The sequence below is a fragment of the Trachemys scripta genome, chromosome 1, assembly GCF_013100865.1.
Source record: "Trachemys scripta elegans isolate TJP31775 chromosome 1, CAS_Tse_1.0, whole genome shotgun sequence".
In the NCBI taxonomy this organism is placed as follows: domain Eukaryota; kingdom Metazoa; phylum Chordata; order Testudines; family Emydidae; genus Trachemys; species Trachemys scripta.
In genome coordinates this window covers 96,243,117-96,260,624 of record NC_048298.1, presented here as the reverse complement: position 1 = coordinate 96,260,624, position 17,508 = coordinate 96,243,117, and the positions used below count along the sequence as shown (strand labels likewise).

At 40.8% G+C, this 17,508-nt stretch overlaps 1 protein-coding gene across 1 annotated transcript in view; it reads left to right on the top strand.

Annotated features, from left to right (window-relative positions):
* The window catches only part of POLR3B (RNA polymerase III subunit B), a 133,492-nt gene that overhangs the window by 31,953 nt on the left and 84,031 nt on the right, over positions 1-17,508 (top strand). Inside the window, exons 12-13 of the mRNA XM_034778223.1 lie at positions 3,592-3,726; positions 13,730-13,891. Of these exons, the coding sequence (XP_034634114.1) occupies positions 3,592-3,726; positions 13,730-13,891 (297 nt within the window). The remainder of the gene's footprint in view (positions 1-3,591; positions 3,727-13,729; positions 13,892-17,508) is intronic.

Below are 17,508 nucleotides of genomic sequence, written 5' to 3'. Positions count from 1 at the left end.
TAGACCAGTAAAACCTTAAAAAGAACAGTGAAGTGCCCAGGAGACCTAAGAGACTTTCAGAGCCCACTAAGTAGAGCTCTTCCTTTTACCACATACTCATCTAATGACATCCCCTCTGAAGCTTGCAGACACTCTAGGGGAGAAACTGCTATGTATGACTCTAACCTGAACTGCAACAGATCCTGCTTGTATAACAGATTAATCTCAATCTATTTAAACAATGATTTTTTAAAATTTATTTATTTATTTTACTGTTTGCTTTCCAATACTGTTTGCAAACCAATACACAGGTGGAATGATGAAAAGTGAAGATGGGAAATTGTGTCTGAACATTGGGAGGAATGCTCACCAAGGATGCAATTTTCAAAAAAAAATTTTAAATATGTATAATTATGTTAGAGAAGCACCCCAAGGCCCCAGTTAGGATTAGGACTCTGTGATAGCAGCTGGGCAAACAGAGATTGACACAATTCCTGTTTCAAAGAGTTTGCAATCTAAGAAGATGAGCAACATATGAAGAGTAGGGAGAGCGCGTCTATCAAATACCAATTTTTATACACAATGTTATGTTTTAAAATTAGTTTTTGTAATTATATAAATATCTACTCTTTCTAGCTGCCCGTTAAATATTGGCTGATACCTTGTAGGTGTCATGGCAGAAGTGGGTATTGAGAAGGGATTCAAAGGAGGAGTACTTATATGTATTTGTGATAATGCCCTCTGCAATGTCTCTGGAAATCTTTCAATGGTATAGACTGGAAAATATTAGTATTTGACTTTCCTGTTTCATATAAGACATGATGAAGCTATTGCAAAAACAAAAGTGGAAAAATGCAAGCTAATGTAACACCGACAGCTAAGGCTGTAGAGCAAACTCATTAATCTCTCCCTCGGTGCCACTAGATGGGACAGAACACTACACCCAGGAGGTGTGTGGGTTACATACTTCCCCTAACTGAGGAAGCACATTCCCAGTTGAAATCCTGAGCCCCCACTTGTAACACCAACCGACCCCAGTCGTCGTGGGCGGGATTGGACCTGGGACCTCTGGAGCTTAGTGCATGAGCTAAAAGCCATATGCCTGTCTCTCTAAGTGGTCTCAGTGCCACTAGATGGGACAGAACACCACACCCAGGAGGTGTGTAGGTTACACTAACAAACCCAGAATAAATCTTTAGATGTCTGTCTGAACAGAACTGCTAGAAAAACCTAATGTTGAACTGCTTGGTTTCTGTGTTGTTTTAATTACTTTTTATATGGACTCACTAGCACTGGGTTTTCCATCTGGAGGTCTTGCTGCCTTAAGCTGCAGCCCCAGATGCCAGTTCAAGTGCCACTTTCATGAGTGTGATAGAATTACTGAGATTTAGGCTTGGTCTACACTAAACCCCCAAATCGAACTAAGGTACGCAACTTCAGCTACGTGAATAACGTAGCTGAAGTCGACGTACCTTAGTTCGAACTTACCGCGGTCCACACCCGGCAGGCAGGCTCCCCCGTCGACTCCGCTTACTCCTCGCGGCGAGCAGGATTACCGGAGTCGACGGGGAGCACTTCTGAGTTCGATTTATCGCATCCAGATTAGACGCGATAAATCGAACCCAGAAGTTCGATTGCCTGCCGCCGAACCAGCGCGTAAGTATAGACAAGCCCAAACAGAAGGAAAGAGGTCTGCGTTTTGAGACCTTAGTCACCATGTTCCCACATTCCAGGCTTCTCAACAGAAAAGTGGATGTATAGTCTCCTCATAGCAGCCAACCTTATAGGGGAAGACTTTCCACCACCATAATTAGCATTCATTGCAATCGTGAGCGAAGTCAAGAATGTAGAGCACGCTGACCTCTTGCCCCTAGAGGTAATCTTCCTAGCAAGTATTAAAGTACAAGAGGAGAGGTTTGGGCTATCTGTGTGTACTGTAGCTCCTCTGTGGGAGAAAGTGTCACCAGTCTGGCATTATATGAGTACAAAAATTCACTTTTAAGATAAATTTCACAATTTATTTCTAAAGGGGAGGAAGCTCACTAATGAAATAGGTGTTTAAAGAAATCGTATCCTTTTCCGTTAAGTAAAAGATAAAACTGTGTCTCTGTAGCTTTCTCTTTCCTCTCACTTGAGAAAAGGTTGAGTAAGTATAGTGGAGGAGATAAACAGTCCTCCAGCAAATATGTCTTGATTTTGCAGGGATTTTTTTTCCATGCACGCTCTGTGCCAGAGCCTAAACCTTATTAAAATAGTGTGATGAGGTGAACTATATTATGGATCAGTAGTTGCTAAATTAGAATTTGTCTATTTGAATGTGAATATTCGAATGTAACAATATTTTTGCAAGTGAAGTGGTATTTGCAAGAAAGATCTCCATTGTAGAGGAAAAACAAGTGACCAAGGAACGTGGAAGCCCTTCCTGTATTAGAACAGTTATGCGGAATGGGGGCAGCTAAACACAATATTTTATTGCTAGTCATCTTTTTAAAAAATGGCGCAAGAACATTCAAACATACATTTCTTCTGGGAATCTATTGATGTCTGCTAGTATAATAGCTAAAATCTGAAAAATATACAGAACAGAAAAGTCCTCCTCTCTCCAATGAAGATTTTAAGATCTATTTTCCCAGTTATGGGTATTTTTAAAGTGATGACCAGGCAATATATTGATTGCATATGGCTTCACTTCTGATTAAAACAAAACGAGGATTCTGTGGCTGTTGGATTGAGAGAGAGAGAGTCTGGAAAACCTCAAGCCTTACAAGTGGGGGATCAAGGAGCAACATTCTCAAATTGTGAATGGAGCTCCATCCAGCCTTCCACACAGGAGAGAAAGTTGTTGTGCAGGAACTTCAAAGGAGATTTTATCCAAATCGTGGGGGTGGGAAATAAGTGATTTTTGGAAGATAAAGTCTCTCCACTAATTCTAAGGGTGTCAATGTAGATTTGGTCTTGCTTCCGACACTATAACTTTCAAGCTGAATCTAAATCGAAATGGGTTTTGAATGAAGGCTGTTCCTTGTTGCAACTGAAAAATCTCTGTTTGGGAAATAAATCTGAAACAGAGCGGAAAATAATTATTCTTAACTCCAGATTGAGTTTACTGGTGGGATATGGGACAGAAACTTGCTTTATGGGCCAAGGGGTGTGTGTGTGTGTGTGTGTGTGTGTGTGTGTGTGTGTGGCAATGTCTCTTAATTTTCAGTGTAGTTGAAATAAGTGAATAAGCCTCAAATAGAAGGAAAACATTTGTTTTAATTCATTAGTAATAGTTGCTTATGTTTACAAAATGCCACAGTAGTGAATTATTCCATTTCCTGCAAACTTTTTTCTTCATAGCTAGACAATATCAGATAGCAATTCAGAGGATTGCCATAGTAACATATTTGACATGCATACTTATTCCAATCTATTTCATTTTAAATTCTCTTTCAATGTTCCTAATACATTTAAGGTTTCTCTTGGTGGCTTTCATAATGTAAAACAAGCCCCATTCTATAGTCCTCACTCAGGCTCAACTCCCCATTGGTTTAAGTGGGGATCTTTGAGTCAGAACAGCACAATTGGTCTCATGATATCAACATTTTTCTCTAACCTTTTCAATTACAGGTAAAAGAATTTCATTTCCGTGCCAAGTGCATCTACACAGCAGTGATGGTCCGCAGGGTTATTCTGGCCCAAGGAGAAAACAAAGTAGATGACAGAGACTATTATGGAAACAAGCGATTGGAATTGGCTGGGCAGGTGGGTCCCCACTTTGGGGTTGTGATTTTTGTTTGTTTTTTGTTTTTACTTTAAAAAAGATGTAGGGTCGAGGTATGCTTTCCCTGAATTGGGCCTTAAACAATATAAAACACTTGAAGTAAGATTCTCACCCTCACTCTGCCCCTTTACACCTGGGAATAGGGTTGGAGTGGTGTAAGGGGGCCATAATAGCCTCAGGCTGGCTGTAGGAAAACTCCCTTGGTACACATACTGCAGAAGACAGCTATTAGGGCTGTCTTCTGAGGATCCCCTTGCAAGCCCTGGTGTGGGGGTTGGGACTGGAGGCAGGTGGGCACATCAGGGATGTGCTCCAGGCCTGCAGAGATTTGGGGCAGTACTGCAGCCCATAGAACTGCCCCAGCAGGCTGCCGTAACTTAGACAAGCCCCTTGGGTTGTCTGAGTTATGCTGGGGGTTTCTCCAGCCCCAGGAGCGGCTCAGATTGGGAAGGTGCAAAGATGGCTTAAAGCAGCCTTAGCTCCCCTCCCTCTGGGCTATAAGCTCTGTGCTGCATGTCCTTGCATGCTCCTAATAAAAAGGGTTAGTTGTCTACATGTCTATCAGTTTAGGGCATTGACCACTTTAGTTACCAAGACCCTAGTATAACTTACATTATTTTACATTTTATTATTTAGTTATGATGAGGAAGTAGTTTAGATTGAGGTTGGACTTCATTGTGTGACTCGATACAAATTAAAACAGTGTATTCAGGTATATAACAGCACTTAAGGACTACATGTGTTTTTATGTTGTGCCACCTCTGTATCTTCTTAGGCCATACATGAAGAATTTAGACTGATGTGTATATAATGAGGCAAACTGTAAAAATTGTACACACACACGCGCACACACACACACAGAGGCATAGTGTAAAAAATGCCCTTTCTTCAAACAGCTAACAAAAATTTACCACACTTTCCTCCCTAACACAGTTCTTTCTGATTTTACACAAGCATCGAACAACTTCAGCCTAAAGCTAATTCCCCTCCTCTTCCCCCCCCCCCAGAATATTATAATTGACCGAATGTTTTAAGGTTATAATGAAGGCACCACTGCAGCCTTACCTTGTAACATTATTGCTGTAGTATTTTAACCAGTAAAAGCAATCATTAATTTGCCACTACATCCATCCTACCTAAATAGATTGAAGGTTGATTATTTGTATTGGTGTAATCGAATCACAGAAAACATAAATACAACCTTTCTGCAATCTGAAACAAAAGCATTCTGGTTGCAAATGTTAAAACAGCCATAGTTGATTAAAGGGGTAGTGTAGCCATGTTGGTCCAGTAAAAGATATTACCTCTCTTACTTTGTCTCTCTAAAAGTTGGTTAAATTAAATGGAAAGTTTTTTTTTTTTTTAATTGCAGAAGATCATTGTAACAAAGGCAATGCATAGTAGTTTATTTCATCATGGATAGCTTTGCAGTGATTGCATATATTTGTACCATTTGATTTAGTAGTTCAAGTTCCCTTGGGATTTCCTAAATGATCCTTGGAAGCTGAGCATTTGACTCCCCTTTCCGCCCTTTCCTCTAACCCCCTTCCCCCCCCCCAACACATGTTATCAGCATAAGCTTGATTTACCTGTACTTGGGGACTAAAACAATCAAATAAAGCACAGGATGAGATTTCACTTTTTCCTTGTGAGTTTTAAAATGTTTACAATTAGCTGAAGTTTATGTAACTAAACGGGCTGAGATTTTTAAAATGCTAGTTGTGTTTCTGGAATAAAAATCCTGTTGCTTAAAGATTTGAATAAAAAAGAGCATCCCCGTGTGAAAAGGAAAACATAGCGGTCTAAACAATGTAAAGACATAAAAGGCATTGTCTTTATCAAAATGTGTGAAAACAATAGCTGCTAATTTCACACCCCATGGGACAAGGGAGTATGAAATGTGCTTTAGCTTTAGATAACAGAGTTGTATCCACTAGCCAAGCTGGTTTACAGAGCTTTCTCTTAGTCTTTCTGCCACTAGAGGCTTGGTAGGCCAGGTGCCAGCAGAGGTGTTAGCAAAACCTACTGATTTCAGGCTTAATCTTTTCACCTACCTTTTCTCTTTCCTTAATGTGTTCATTATTTGCTGAGCATTACTCTGTTCTTTGTCCTCAATTTTTTTTGTTTCTAATGCAGCTAGCTTTGTATGGGTGAGATATGGAACAGCACCAAAATCCGGCACCCTGGAAAGCAAGGGATTTCTACCCTGTGACAAAAGAATACCGCCTTGACTTCAGAGATTGCCTAATCCCAGCTGTTCTGATAATATAATTAAGGCTGCCTAATGTCTTTAATTTTGCAACCAGTTTGTGTGAAAAGGAGAATTTGGCACTCTAAAGGCTTAAACACTAAATAACAATCTCAAGGCGCCTAATTAGAATTCTCTGACATTAAGCTAATTGGTGAAACTGTATTTCAGCAGCTTAACTTCTTTATTAATTTTTTTCCTTAGGATTTTCAATCAATTGATGAGCTGTCAGTATTTTTTTCTTACATATAATTTGCTCTTTAGTGCTCCTGTCTTAAGCTGGCTGAAAGGCCTTGGACTAGCTCTGAAATGTATTGAATATTATCACTGGCATTCCATCCCTTTTCTTTTAATCACTTACTCTTGACCTAAATAATGTGGTTATTGTGAGACTTTGTTTTGCAGATATTCACTGCTCTTACAGAGAGGCTGTGAAAGTACACAAATTAGCAAAGTGTGTAAGGCTTTTAGGTTGGAAAATTTAAAGTCTGTGTACTTAAGATGTAACTTACTTATTACCTCAAAGAAAAAGAGATCTGGTTTGTGTCCATATTCACTACAGTTCCTGGCACTGGAAGATTTTAGTGGAATTGTAGTGTTTATTTTTCAATCAGCAGGTTCAGTGCAGAAAATATTTTTCTAGTTGGCTAACTAAAACATTGTTTTTACTGGACATTCATTTTAAGGTATGCTCAAAAGCCAATTTACATCAATGGAAATACTCTTGACTTCAGTGGACGCTGGCTCAAGCCCCTTGATCCTTAAAATTGTCAGGGAGACAAATTGCAAAACTGTTCCCTCCCACTCACACATCATTCTCAGTAAAGGGGTATAACTTCGAAGACTCCAGTTAGAAATTTTCCTCCCTAAGAGTATGGTTTGTATGATTTTTAAAATTAAGTAGAATGATTTTGAGCCAAAAAGCAAATGTTGTTATGGAGACACCAGCTGTGGCTCCATAGTCAAGATATGAGTTTTGCACTAAAGCCTGGTCTACACTGGGGTTTAGATCAACGTACCTTCGGCGCTCAAGGGCATGAAAAAGTCCGACTCCTGAGAGCTGTAGCTATGCCAGCCTAAACCCCTGGTGTAGATGCGGCTAGATCCATGGAAGAATGTTTCCATTCCCTTAGGGACCACAGCTCAGGGAGGCAGAGTTACTACAGTGACAGAAACTCACAATAGTAACAGAAGGAGTTTATCTATGGCATGCTATGGGGTTACAAGGACATAGCTATGGTGCCACTGTAAGCTGCTGTAACCCCCATAGTGTGTGGACAAGCCTTAAAGCAGAGATTCAAACATTTTGTTATGTATTAGTGTATCCTTTCCAAAATGATAGCACTTACTCTTTGAGTATAGAATGAATTTTGTGGGAAATTTTAAGTAAATCTGTTAGTGAGTTAAAATAAATTAAAAATGGGCCCTTTAAGAAATTTTGCACCCAGTGTCAACATGTATTTTTTGGTCCCAGCTCTCATAACAGAATAATGCAGAGGTTTCATATAGCCTCTGTAGTGATACTATATGGGAGGGGAAAAGGAGGGAAAAAAACCTAATGACTTTAAAAATAAATTTAAACTGTTCTGGAATCACAAACACTAAAATGTCTTTATCAAGGTTATTGCATAATTGCTCTGCAGAGTTAAGGTTGTTTAGATGCCTCCAGAGGGATTTAAGAGATAATATTTATCCAGCAGACCAATTTGTCAAGAGTTTGATATGATTTTTTTCTTCTTATTATTATTTATTATCCTCTGCTGTTGATAGGGTAACATCTAGCTGCTTCTGTAAATTAACAGGCTAATTGCACCTCTGGCCCATCCTGGTCTCTTTGAATGCACCCCACCTGCCCCCTCCCCCAATCTCAGGTCTTGAGATGTCTCCTCTCTCGAGGTAGAATCACAGGATTCTCAGACTGTCAGGTGGCATTGGGCTGCGGTCCCCTGGTGCTAACCATGATTACCTCAGCAGGTCCAACTTAGATTCAGTACCTGCAATTTTCTTCTTTCTGGGAGATATGACCAGTGGTGTCCAGTGACCAGACAGCCATCTTAAAACAAGGTATTGTCTGTTTAGAACCAAAGCATTTCAGAAAAAAAAATCTTAAAACAATAAACATGCTATAGGCATCTTTAGCCTTCCAGAAGTCTATTCCCCTTCCACAAGGGGAAACTGGTAGGTCTAAGCTTGTTACAGACATCCCAAGACCTTTAGGGTCTGGGTGGCAGTCTGTTCCCCTAACTCACAACCCAGTTCAACATCTTTGCTTCAGGAAGTGTGTCTCTAAATCTTGCTCAGGTTTTTGATTGCCACCCACCTTGTCCCTTCAGGGACCAAGTCACTTTTACCTGTTTATAGCCCTTTGATCTGTTAACTCCCAGCACTGGCAGAACAAGTCTTGCAACTTGATTGGATATAGGATGTAGGATCCATTAACTAAGAGCTTTCCTGTTGTCTTTCAAGTGTGTGCTGGGATGTTTTAATCTGGGAGTTACTGTCTTCTTCCTGGTGTCAACCCTCATGTAATTAAAGCAATATAGGCATATAATAAACATTCCACTGAGCCAGCAGTTCTCAAACTGTGGATCAGGACCCCATTTTAATGGGGTCACCAGGGCTGGCTTAGGCTTGCTGGGGCTGAAGTTGAAGCCCAAGCCCCACCACCTGGGGCTGAAGCTTGCGGGGTTCATCCCTGGGCATCAAGGCTCAGGTTACAGGCCCCCTGCCTGGGACTGAAGCCCTTGGGCTTCAGATTTGATCTACCCCGCCCAGGGCAGTGGGGCTTGGGCTTTAGCCTCCCCACCTGGGGGGTGGGGCTCAGGCGCACTTGGGCGTTGGTCCCCCCTCCTGGGGTTGTGTAGTAATTTTTGTTGTCAGAAGGCGGTCACGGTGCAATGAAGTTTGAGAACCCCTGCACTAAACCAATGTAGTGCTACTCTCCATCTCAATAGCTAGGTCATGTGCAGCATTCATAAAATTATTACATAGCTGCTCCATGTCAGCCATGCCCTGTCTACTGGCTTTGTCTTCATATAAGTCATGTTTATTTACAGATGACCCATAATGGATGAAGTATGAGGGAAGATGGCTAAAGCACTCTTGGCAAGAATCTCATGATGGCTCTGTTGGTTTTAAAAAAAAAACTGTGATGTGGTGGCTGTGCAGGATTCAAGAATTTTAAATTAATTAATGGAAATATCCTATCTCCTAGAACTGGAAGAGACCTTGAAAGGTCATCAAGTCCAGCTCCCTGCCTTCACTAGCAGGACCAAGTACTGATTTTTGCCCCAGATCCCTAAGTGGCCCCCTGAAGGATTGAACTCACAACCCTGGGTCTAGCAGGCCAATGCTTAAACCACTGAGCTATTTTGGTCTTGACCTTAGCATCCACAAAATCTCAGTCAACGAATTTGCTTGCAGTTGTCACCAATTTAGTTAATCCAAGCTGCCTTTGCTCAGGTGGATTAATGCCCCTTCCATTGTGAGGAAATTTTTATGACTTTTATGCATCAAAAGGCTCTGAGCTGAGTTGTTTGCTTCTCTGGATGCAAGATAAGATCTGGAGTGAACAAAAACAGTCTTCTGATTTGAGTTTAGGCCAGAAATGTTTGCTGAGATACTGGAGGTGTTGGGTCCTTTCTGTATCCCTCTCTAAAGCTCATCAGAAAACATTTTTTGTTTTCTGTGGAAAATTTTGACTTTTCATTGAAAAACTGAATGTTTTCCCAGCCAAAAACCGAAAGACACCTCGTGAAAAATTTCATTTAGTCAAAGACCCAATTTTCCATCAAAACAGTTTTGACAAATAATTTTCAGCAGCTCTGTCCATATCCCTTTCTGGCTGGGGAAGGCAATGGAGAAGAACTGACTCTACTGCTGGTAGGTTCAGCACTTCCCTCGGGGAGTACACGTTGCCAGCCTCTCTAAATATATAAATAAATGAATAGTACTCAGGATTGCTTGAACAAGCTGCAAGTGGTGATAGCCTTTCTCAGAGTGCCGCTAAGAGGGCCTGTTAGGGCTGCATGGTAACCAAGGCATGTTGTTGATCAGAGGTAGTAAATAAGAGTAGTGCTTATACAAACTGCATTACTGGGAAAAGTTAACACGCCTTTCTGCGGAAAAGGGCATGGCTGAAAATTCTTATCCAGACTACGTCTGACCAATAATTCCCTCTGTAAGCAATTACACAGAAAAGAGATACAAACCCCAGCAAGACCCCTGTTTTTCTGAGGACTGCAGATGAAGTAGTTTGGACGATCTCAGAAGGTAATATTATAAGCATTGCTCCACTGCAGAGAACACACTTGCTGGGTCTAGAAGGCAAGACATAGAGATGTTTCCTTAGCCTATGGTGTTCAGAATTTATCTCCCCAAGTCTGCATTGCAATAAAACACCCATGGCACTGAGTCTCAAAACCCAGGTCAGCTGACTTGGACTCACAGAGATCTGGCTATAGGGCTGTAAAACTTCAGTGTATATGCTCGTGCTGGAGCTTGGGCTCTAAAACTCCTCACCATGTAGGGTCTCAGAGCATGGACTTTAGCTTGAGACAGCTCATCTACACTGCAGTTGTATAGCCTGAGCCCCACAAGCCTGAGTTAGCGGACCCAAGCCAGCTATGGCCATGCCGCAGGTCTTTGATTACAGTGTAGACCAGGGGTTCTCAAACTTCACTGCATCGTGACCCCCTTCTGACAACAAAAATTGCTACATGACCCCAGGAGGGAAGACTGAATTCTGTGCTCGCCTGAGCCTGTCTGAACCCTGCCGCCCTGGGCAGGGGGGCCAGGGCCAAAGCCAGAGCGTCACCATTCTTGGGGGAGAGGAGGAGGGGCAAAGCCGAATCCCAAGGGCTTCAGCCTTAAGCGGGGGGGGGGGCTGTAACCTGAGGCCACCTCCCCTACACACACACTCAGTGCTGAAGCCCTTGGGCTTCAGCCTCAGGCAGTGGGACTCAGGCTTCGGTCCTGGGCTCCAGCAAGGCTATTACCAGCCCTTGGCGACCCCATTAAGACAGGGTCACGACCTGCTTTGGGGTCCTGACCCACAGTTTGAGAACTGCTGGTGTAGACATACCCTCTGAGGCCTTTAATATATGGTGAACAAGATGGGAGGAAGATCTCTTCCCTGAAACACAAAATCAAATAGAGAAATTGGATATTCAAAAGGAAGATTCAAGTAAATACTTCACATGTGTATATTGAAATTTTGCAGTCACTCTTTCCCCTTTACTGCTAAGAGATGTAATTGTATGGTGATGTAGGAACCTTTAACTTTATTTACTACTTCAGGTTATTTAAATTCTCAACCTTAGGTGCTAAGGTAAATCTAAGTGATTTTGCATTTAACATATAGAATTATTAATTTAGTACCATTGGCTTACATAGTGCTTCGTAGATATAAGAAAATATTCTCCCTGCCCTGAAGAATTTAGTCTAGGGTACCCAATCCTGCTGTCTTCAAAGCCTGGTATTTGCCAGGTATTGCCCTGTATTTCAATGGGAGAAGGCCTAGGGTTTAGGCATTAGGATCTCACAGGATCCTAAAACTTGTAACAATCTTGTTCTCAGCTGCTTGAGTTGTGCTTTGGGAGAACTCAGCTGTTTTGAGAAAATCACTTTTAATTTGGAAACATTTAAAAAAAAAATCTTCAGATTGATTCCAAAGAGAGAGATTTTATTAAATGTCCTGGTACTCCTGAAGCACCGTAGTATTCAAATTACTCAGGCTGCTGTTGTGAAAGCTACTAGTCTTTAGACTCCTTGTTGAACTGATAACCTATAAGTTAGACCATATCAAGGTTGTGAATTTAAAATGACTTTCTGAAGTTTTCATGCTTCTGTTTTTTTGTGTGATTCATGTAAGATGTCAGCAAAATGGAGGCATGACCATGTTGATTTCAGATGTTATGATTTCCAGTGGCTTTTGACTGGGCATAGATCATATGCTTTGGGCAGCCCAGCTGGGGCATGTTGGTGGAAAGATGACAGATGAGAATGGGTGGCCCTTCTTGTTGGGAGAGAAGTGAGTGGCTGGCTCTGTGCTTGCAAGGGGGGAGGCAGTGGCATTATGTGCAGTTCAGAGGTGACAGTTATAATTCAGTTTCATTCTGCACACACAGAAATTAAATTATGCAGTAGACTCCAGAATGTCTTAGCTGTGCTTGCTGATTACCCAGTTTATTCAACACTACAATGCTTTGTAGGCTGGGAACTACCATTTTTGGCATTCAGTAGCTAGTGCATTTTTAGTCTTTCTGACATTCGAGTTGCTGTAAAACAGAATCCCAGAATAGGATTGCCAAGTTTTAGAATTTATACTGCTTGTTTGAAAAAACTAATTGTTGTGAACATTGACAATGTATCATTTAATGCAAATTTAGGTATTTTGGGAAACCACTAGTGTTTACTGGAGGAGGTTGGGAAAGCTGTGAAAACAATCAAATAGCAGAGCAAAGAAAAAAAACAACAAAAACCCTTCAGATCATGGAGGACATCTCCATAATAGACAAAAGGCAGAAGAAATCATTGTATAAAACGTTAAAATACGTGGAGAGCATATATGAAGAAGAGGAGGGGTTTGGGAACCAATAAATAGGAGCAGTGTTGAATAGTTATTTTTATACCATGGTGTTTTATCCCAATCCCCTTGCTATGTAACTCGTGTACCCACCTGTAGGCTCTTCATTTTAGTGATTATATCTTTCCGTGGGTGGACAGGGCTTGGCACATTGCAGGAGCTACTTGAATATAGACAATTAATATGGAATTAGATGGAGACTTGCATAAATTGGGGATCAGTTGTCCATGGCTTTAAGGCTAGGTAGTTTACAGAATAACAGGAGATTAGATGTACATCAGAGAGAGTACCAAGTCTAGCTCATCTCAGATCTACACCATCAGAAATGAGGGAAAGGAGTTTCAGCTGCAGCCAGAGGGGAAGCAGGCAGTTCCTGGCAGCTGGCCAGGAGTCACTGAAAGGAAAGAACCTGTCCCAACTCTTCTCTGCAATAGCTATGGTAACTGTCTGCTGCCCCCCCTCCCCCCGCTTCGGTCTGACCATGCCAGCCATGCACCACCCTCAAAATCCGTATTGTTGGGGTTCTTTCTAAAAGTGCTCCACGCAGCGGCAGTCACACACAGCATCTTTCTTCCCAGCCCCCAAGGTGTCCTTCGGGGGGGCTGGGGAGGAGAAAGGGGCTACTATTTGTACAAGTAGAATCCCTAAGAGGGTCTTTCTGTTCCCTCCTTCTCTGAGGATGCCTGCTCATGCAGTGGAGTTCAGGACTGGATGTTAAGGCAGTCAAATTTCTATATAGCCATTGTTTTAAATCTTGAAAAGTAGTTGTCAGGAGAATCACACCTTGGTGGAGGTTGATCTCATGAGATACAATGTAACCAGGTTGAAAAAGGATTTTAATCAATAAATGTCTAGTGCAGCCTCACAATTTTGAAAAGAGAAGTATGGTGAAGGAGAAAGCCAGACAAATCAAAAAAGAGTAGGTGTGCTGGGCCATTTGTTGATTTGAAATTACTTCTAATCTGGTCTTCTGTTTTATTCTAATGAAGCCTTCTCACCAAAAAGTTAGGTACTGAATATACAGTTTTTATCCTTTTTAGTAAGCTGACACTAGTAAGCACTGATGACCTAAAATGCATCATTTTTGGTCTGTCAAAAGAAGAAAAGTCACTCACTATTCACTCTAAATCCAGTTGTTTTGTGTTTGCAGCTTCTTTCCCTTCTCTTTGAAGATTTGTTCAAAAAATTTAACTCTGAAATGAAAAAGATTGCTGATCAGGTAATTCCAAAGCAGAGAGCAGCCCAGTTTGATGTAGTGAAGCATATGCGTCAAGATCAGATCACCAATGGCATGGTAAATGCCATCTCTACTGTAAGTGCTATGTTTTATTGCTGCTTGGTGGGGTTTCTCAATAGCCTTAGTAGGGGGTGTGGTGGCTGGGATGAATGGGTGAGTTATTTTTGTCCTGGTGGTTCCAGTAACGTTGGTCATGAAAATAAAGCTATTAATATTCTTTATAGATTCAAGTGATAAAATTCTCATGAATAAAGCTCTAAGAGGGAGATAATGATCAACATAATACATTTATATCAATGTATATTACTTTGAAGTCCTACTGAAACGAACAGTGAGAACTAAGACATTTTAAATTGTCAAAAAACTTTTTGTTTACGTCAGTGATTCATGGTGAGTACTTGGCACCTAGATTGATCTGATGTCAAACAACAATATTTGTGATGGAGCTGGTTGAAAAATGCAGAAAAAACTTCGACTTTTTTTTGCCCAAAAAAAAAAAAAATTATCAGTTTCAAAAACTCAAATTTTCAACCAGCTCTAGTTTGTTAATTGAGTAAAACAGAAGATCTGCTATAGCTCTGGACCTTTTAAAGGGACCATGCTTCTTTTTGTTCACAGGTGAATGCAATTAAGAGTAATGATGCAGTCTACTGGTTGTACTAGGGGACTAGGATTTCTGTGTTCTGTTTGTCTGATGTTGATTTATCATGTAACACTGGGCAAGCTGCTAGGTGCTTTTTGTAATATTATTTATCCAAGAACTAAAGAATTAATTAATTTCAATGTGTACATGTGGTTTACTCTGGAGCCCATGTATCTGTTTCCTGTTGGTTAAAAGGACCTGGGGTCAGAGGTGAACCTTCTTCAGATGTACAACTCAGAAGTTCTGAACAACTTAGAGTTGCTTAGGGGAACTGGGTGAAAGCTGGTAACAAGATCAATTCTATAAGCTTCTTACGGTGTTTTGATCTCTAGTTGCTTGCTGTTTATCATATCAACAAAATCCAAGTAGGTTCTTTTAATTTTTGCCAAAGCACAATGATGCAACTCCAGATCTGAACCTCAGTTTACCCAATTGTAAAATGAGGTTGCTATGAGGGACACTGAGGTTTAGCTAACAATAATGAAGCATTTTGAAATCCTTGAATTAATTAATTAATTCTGTTTTTTAAAATAGATGAATTCAAAGTGGTCTAACAGTTAACAATTAACAAATAACTTTAAATACATATTGCACAACCTTTGGAATTCTTGGTCTTTTTTTTCTGCTTAGCATCAGGTTGAGTTTTTCTTCAGTTTTTAAAAACAAAATTGGCACTACAAATCACATGCAAAAACATCTTAGTCTGTAACTAGCAGATTCCAATTATAAAGCTAATCTTGTATTTAATTTTGAGTGTACCAAATATAGTTAAATCTTATAATGCAAATAACTAAAAAAGACTGACAGATCTGTCTTCTAAATCCCAATGGCTTCTTCTAGCAGATGCCAGTTTTTGCATTTGGGCTGACAGAGATAAATCTGCCAACTATTCAGTATATACTATAAATTCTTCCTCCTTCCACTGTCTTAAGAAATTTTTTTCCCACTACCACACAAGCAATTAAAAGCCATCTGCTCTGAACCATTGGAAATAATTTCCCAGGAATAATGCTCAATGTATACTCTTCAGGAAACTAAACAAGTTCTGTTTCCAAGACTGATGTTATAGTAGAACAAATCTCACCAGAAAGTTTTTAAGGATAGATCCGCAGATTCATAATTACACCCACAGCATGTAGAAGAATCCATAGCATTCTTGTTTCAGACATCTATGTGGTGTTCAATGATGCTTATAACAGACTTTATATTTTGTTTTCCAAAAGTAAAAGGAGGGGTGGAGGAATAAGTGGAACATGCAGTAATTTTACAGGCTTAAAACATTTCTAAGTCTGTATGTTTGCAAGCTCTTGGGACAATGAAAAGATACGTCTTAACCAGGAGTCTCTTTACTCTGAAAGATCATGCTTTTCTTATTTGTTATAGAAATGTTATTGCTGTACTGTTTCATCTACATTTACACACTGTCACCTGCCACTCATTTTTCTGGACAGTGTTTGGTTTGCATAGTTTCTAAAGGTCCATACAACTCCTCAAACTAGGCTGCTTCTCCTTCATCTAAGTGCCTGCCAAGAGAATTATTCTTCTCCAGCTCAGGTGAGGATGAAGAGAAAGAATACACAGAGTGGGCTATCAAGATGAGATCCTGGAGAAGAACAAGTAGTGACTGGATTAGTCAGAGTGACCAGAATTTGAGGTTGAGTCAATGGGAATCTTCCTCTCTGTATTAGAAAGAGTGAGGAAGAAATACATGCATTCTAAATGGCCAAAGGCTTAAGGAATCCAAAAGGTGGAACATATGCAGTCACCCTTTCCTCAGTAAGGTTTTGCTCCTCAGACAGCTCATTTGGTGAGGAGAGGGTGTTGTCTGAATAGGAGTTCAAGAGTCTGCTAAAGAAACACAGGAGCATTTCTTCCTGCCTGAGATGTTCAAGTCTGTGAAACACAGGGTAATTGTGGCGCTTGGCCTCCAAACTGAGACTGAGGAGTTGAATCCTGTAGCCACAATGTGGCTTCTTCTGTATTGCCCAAAGTACCATGAAATGCCATTCATGCCTCTGTAGAAAACCTCATTCAGAGACTAGGAACATCTAGAAAAGGATTGCCTAATAGCAATATGGCAAATTTTGTGCACTTCAGAAGAAAAATATTGCTCCTTTATTCTACTCAAAGAAGATGTAGCAGTGGTGGCCCACATCCAAGACTTCATTCCTGAGGAAGGAGGACTTCCTCCACAAGGACCTTATGGATTGTAAGATTGTGCCTCACTTCAAGCTTCATCAGTTTTCACATGCTTCTCCAGGGCAGCCATTGTCTAAATTAAGGAACTGAACTAAGGTCTCAAAAGACAAAATAATCTACAGTCTGATCACCAAGTGACCTGGCCATGTCCTTCATCACAGCCAGGACAGTAGCTTTGCACTTCGGAGATATGTAGGCAAAGTAGCCACAAGGTTTGGCTCAATCTGCTGGACAGTGAGAAAATGAATAACATAGTAACAACATACTGAACATACATAATGAATAACATAGTAACAGACCTTGGGAGACAGGCCAGTCCTCGCCCACAGACAATCCGCCAACCTTAAGCATATTCTCACCAGCAACCACACAATGCACCATAACAACTCTAACTCCGGAACTAATCCATGCAACAAACCTCGATGCCAACTCTACCCACATATCTACACCAGCGACACCATCACAGGACCTAACCAGATCAGCTACGACATCACCGGTTCATTCACCTGCACGTCCACCAATGTTATATATGCCATCATGTGCCAGCAATGCCCCTCTGCTATGTACATCGGCCAAACTGAACACTCCCTATGTAAAAGGATAAATGGACACAAAGTCAGATATTAGGAATGGCAATATACAAAAACCTGTAGGAGAACACTTCAACCTCCCTGGCCACACCATAGCAGATTTTAAGGTAGCCATCCTACAGCAAAAAAAACTTCAGGACCAGACTTCAAAGAGAAACTGCTGAGCTTCAGTTCATTTGCAAATTTGACACCATCCACTCAGGATTAAACAAAGACTGTGAATGGCTAGCCAACTACAAAAGCAGTTTCTCCTCCCTTGG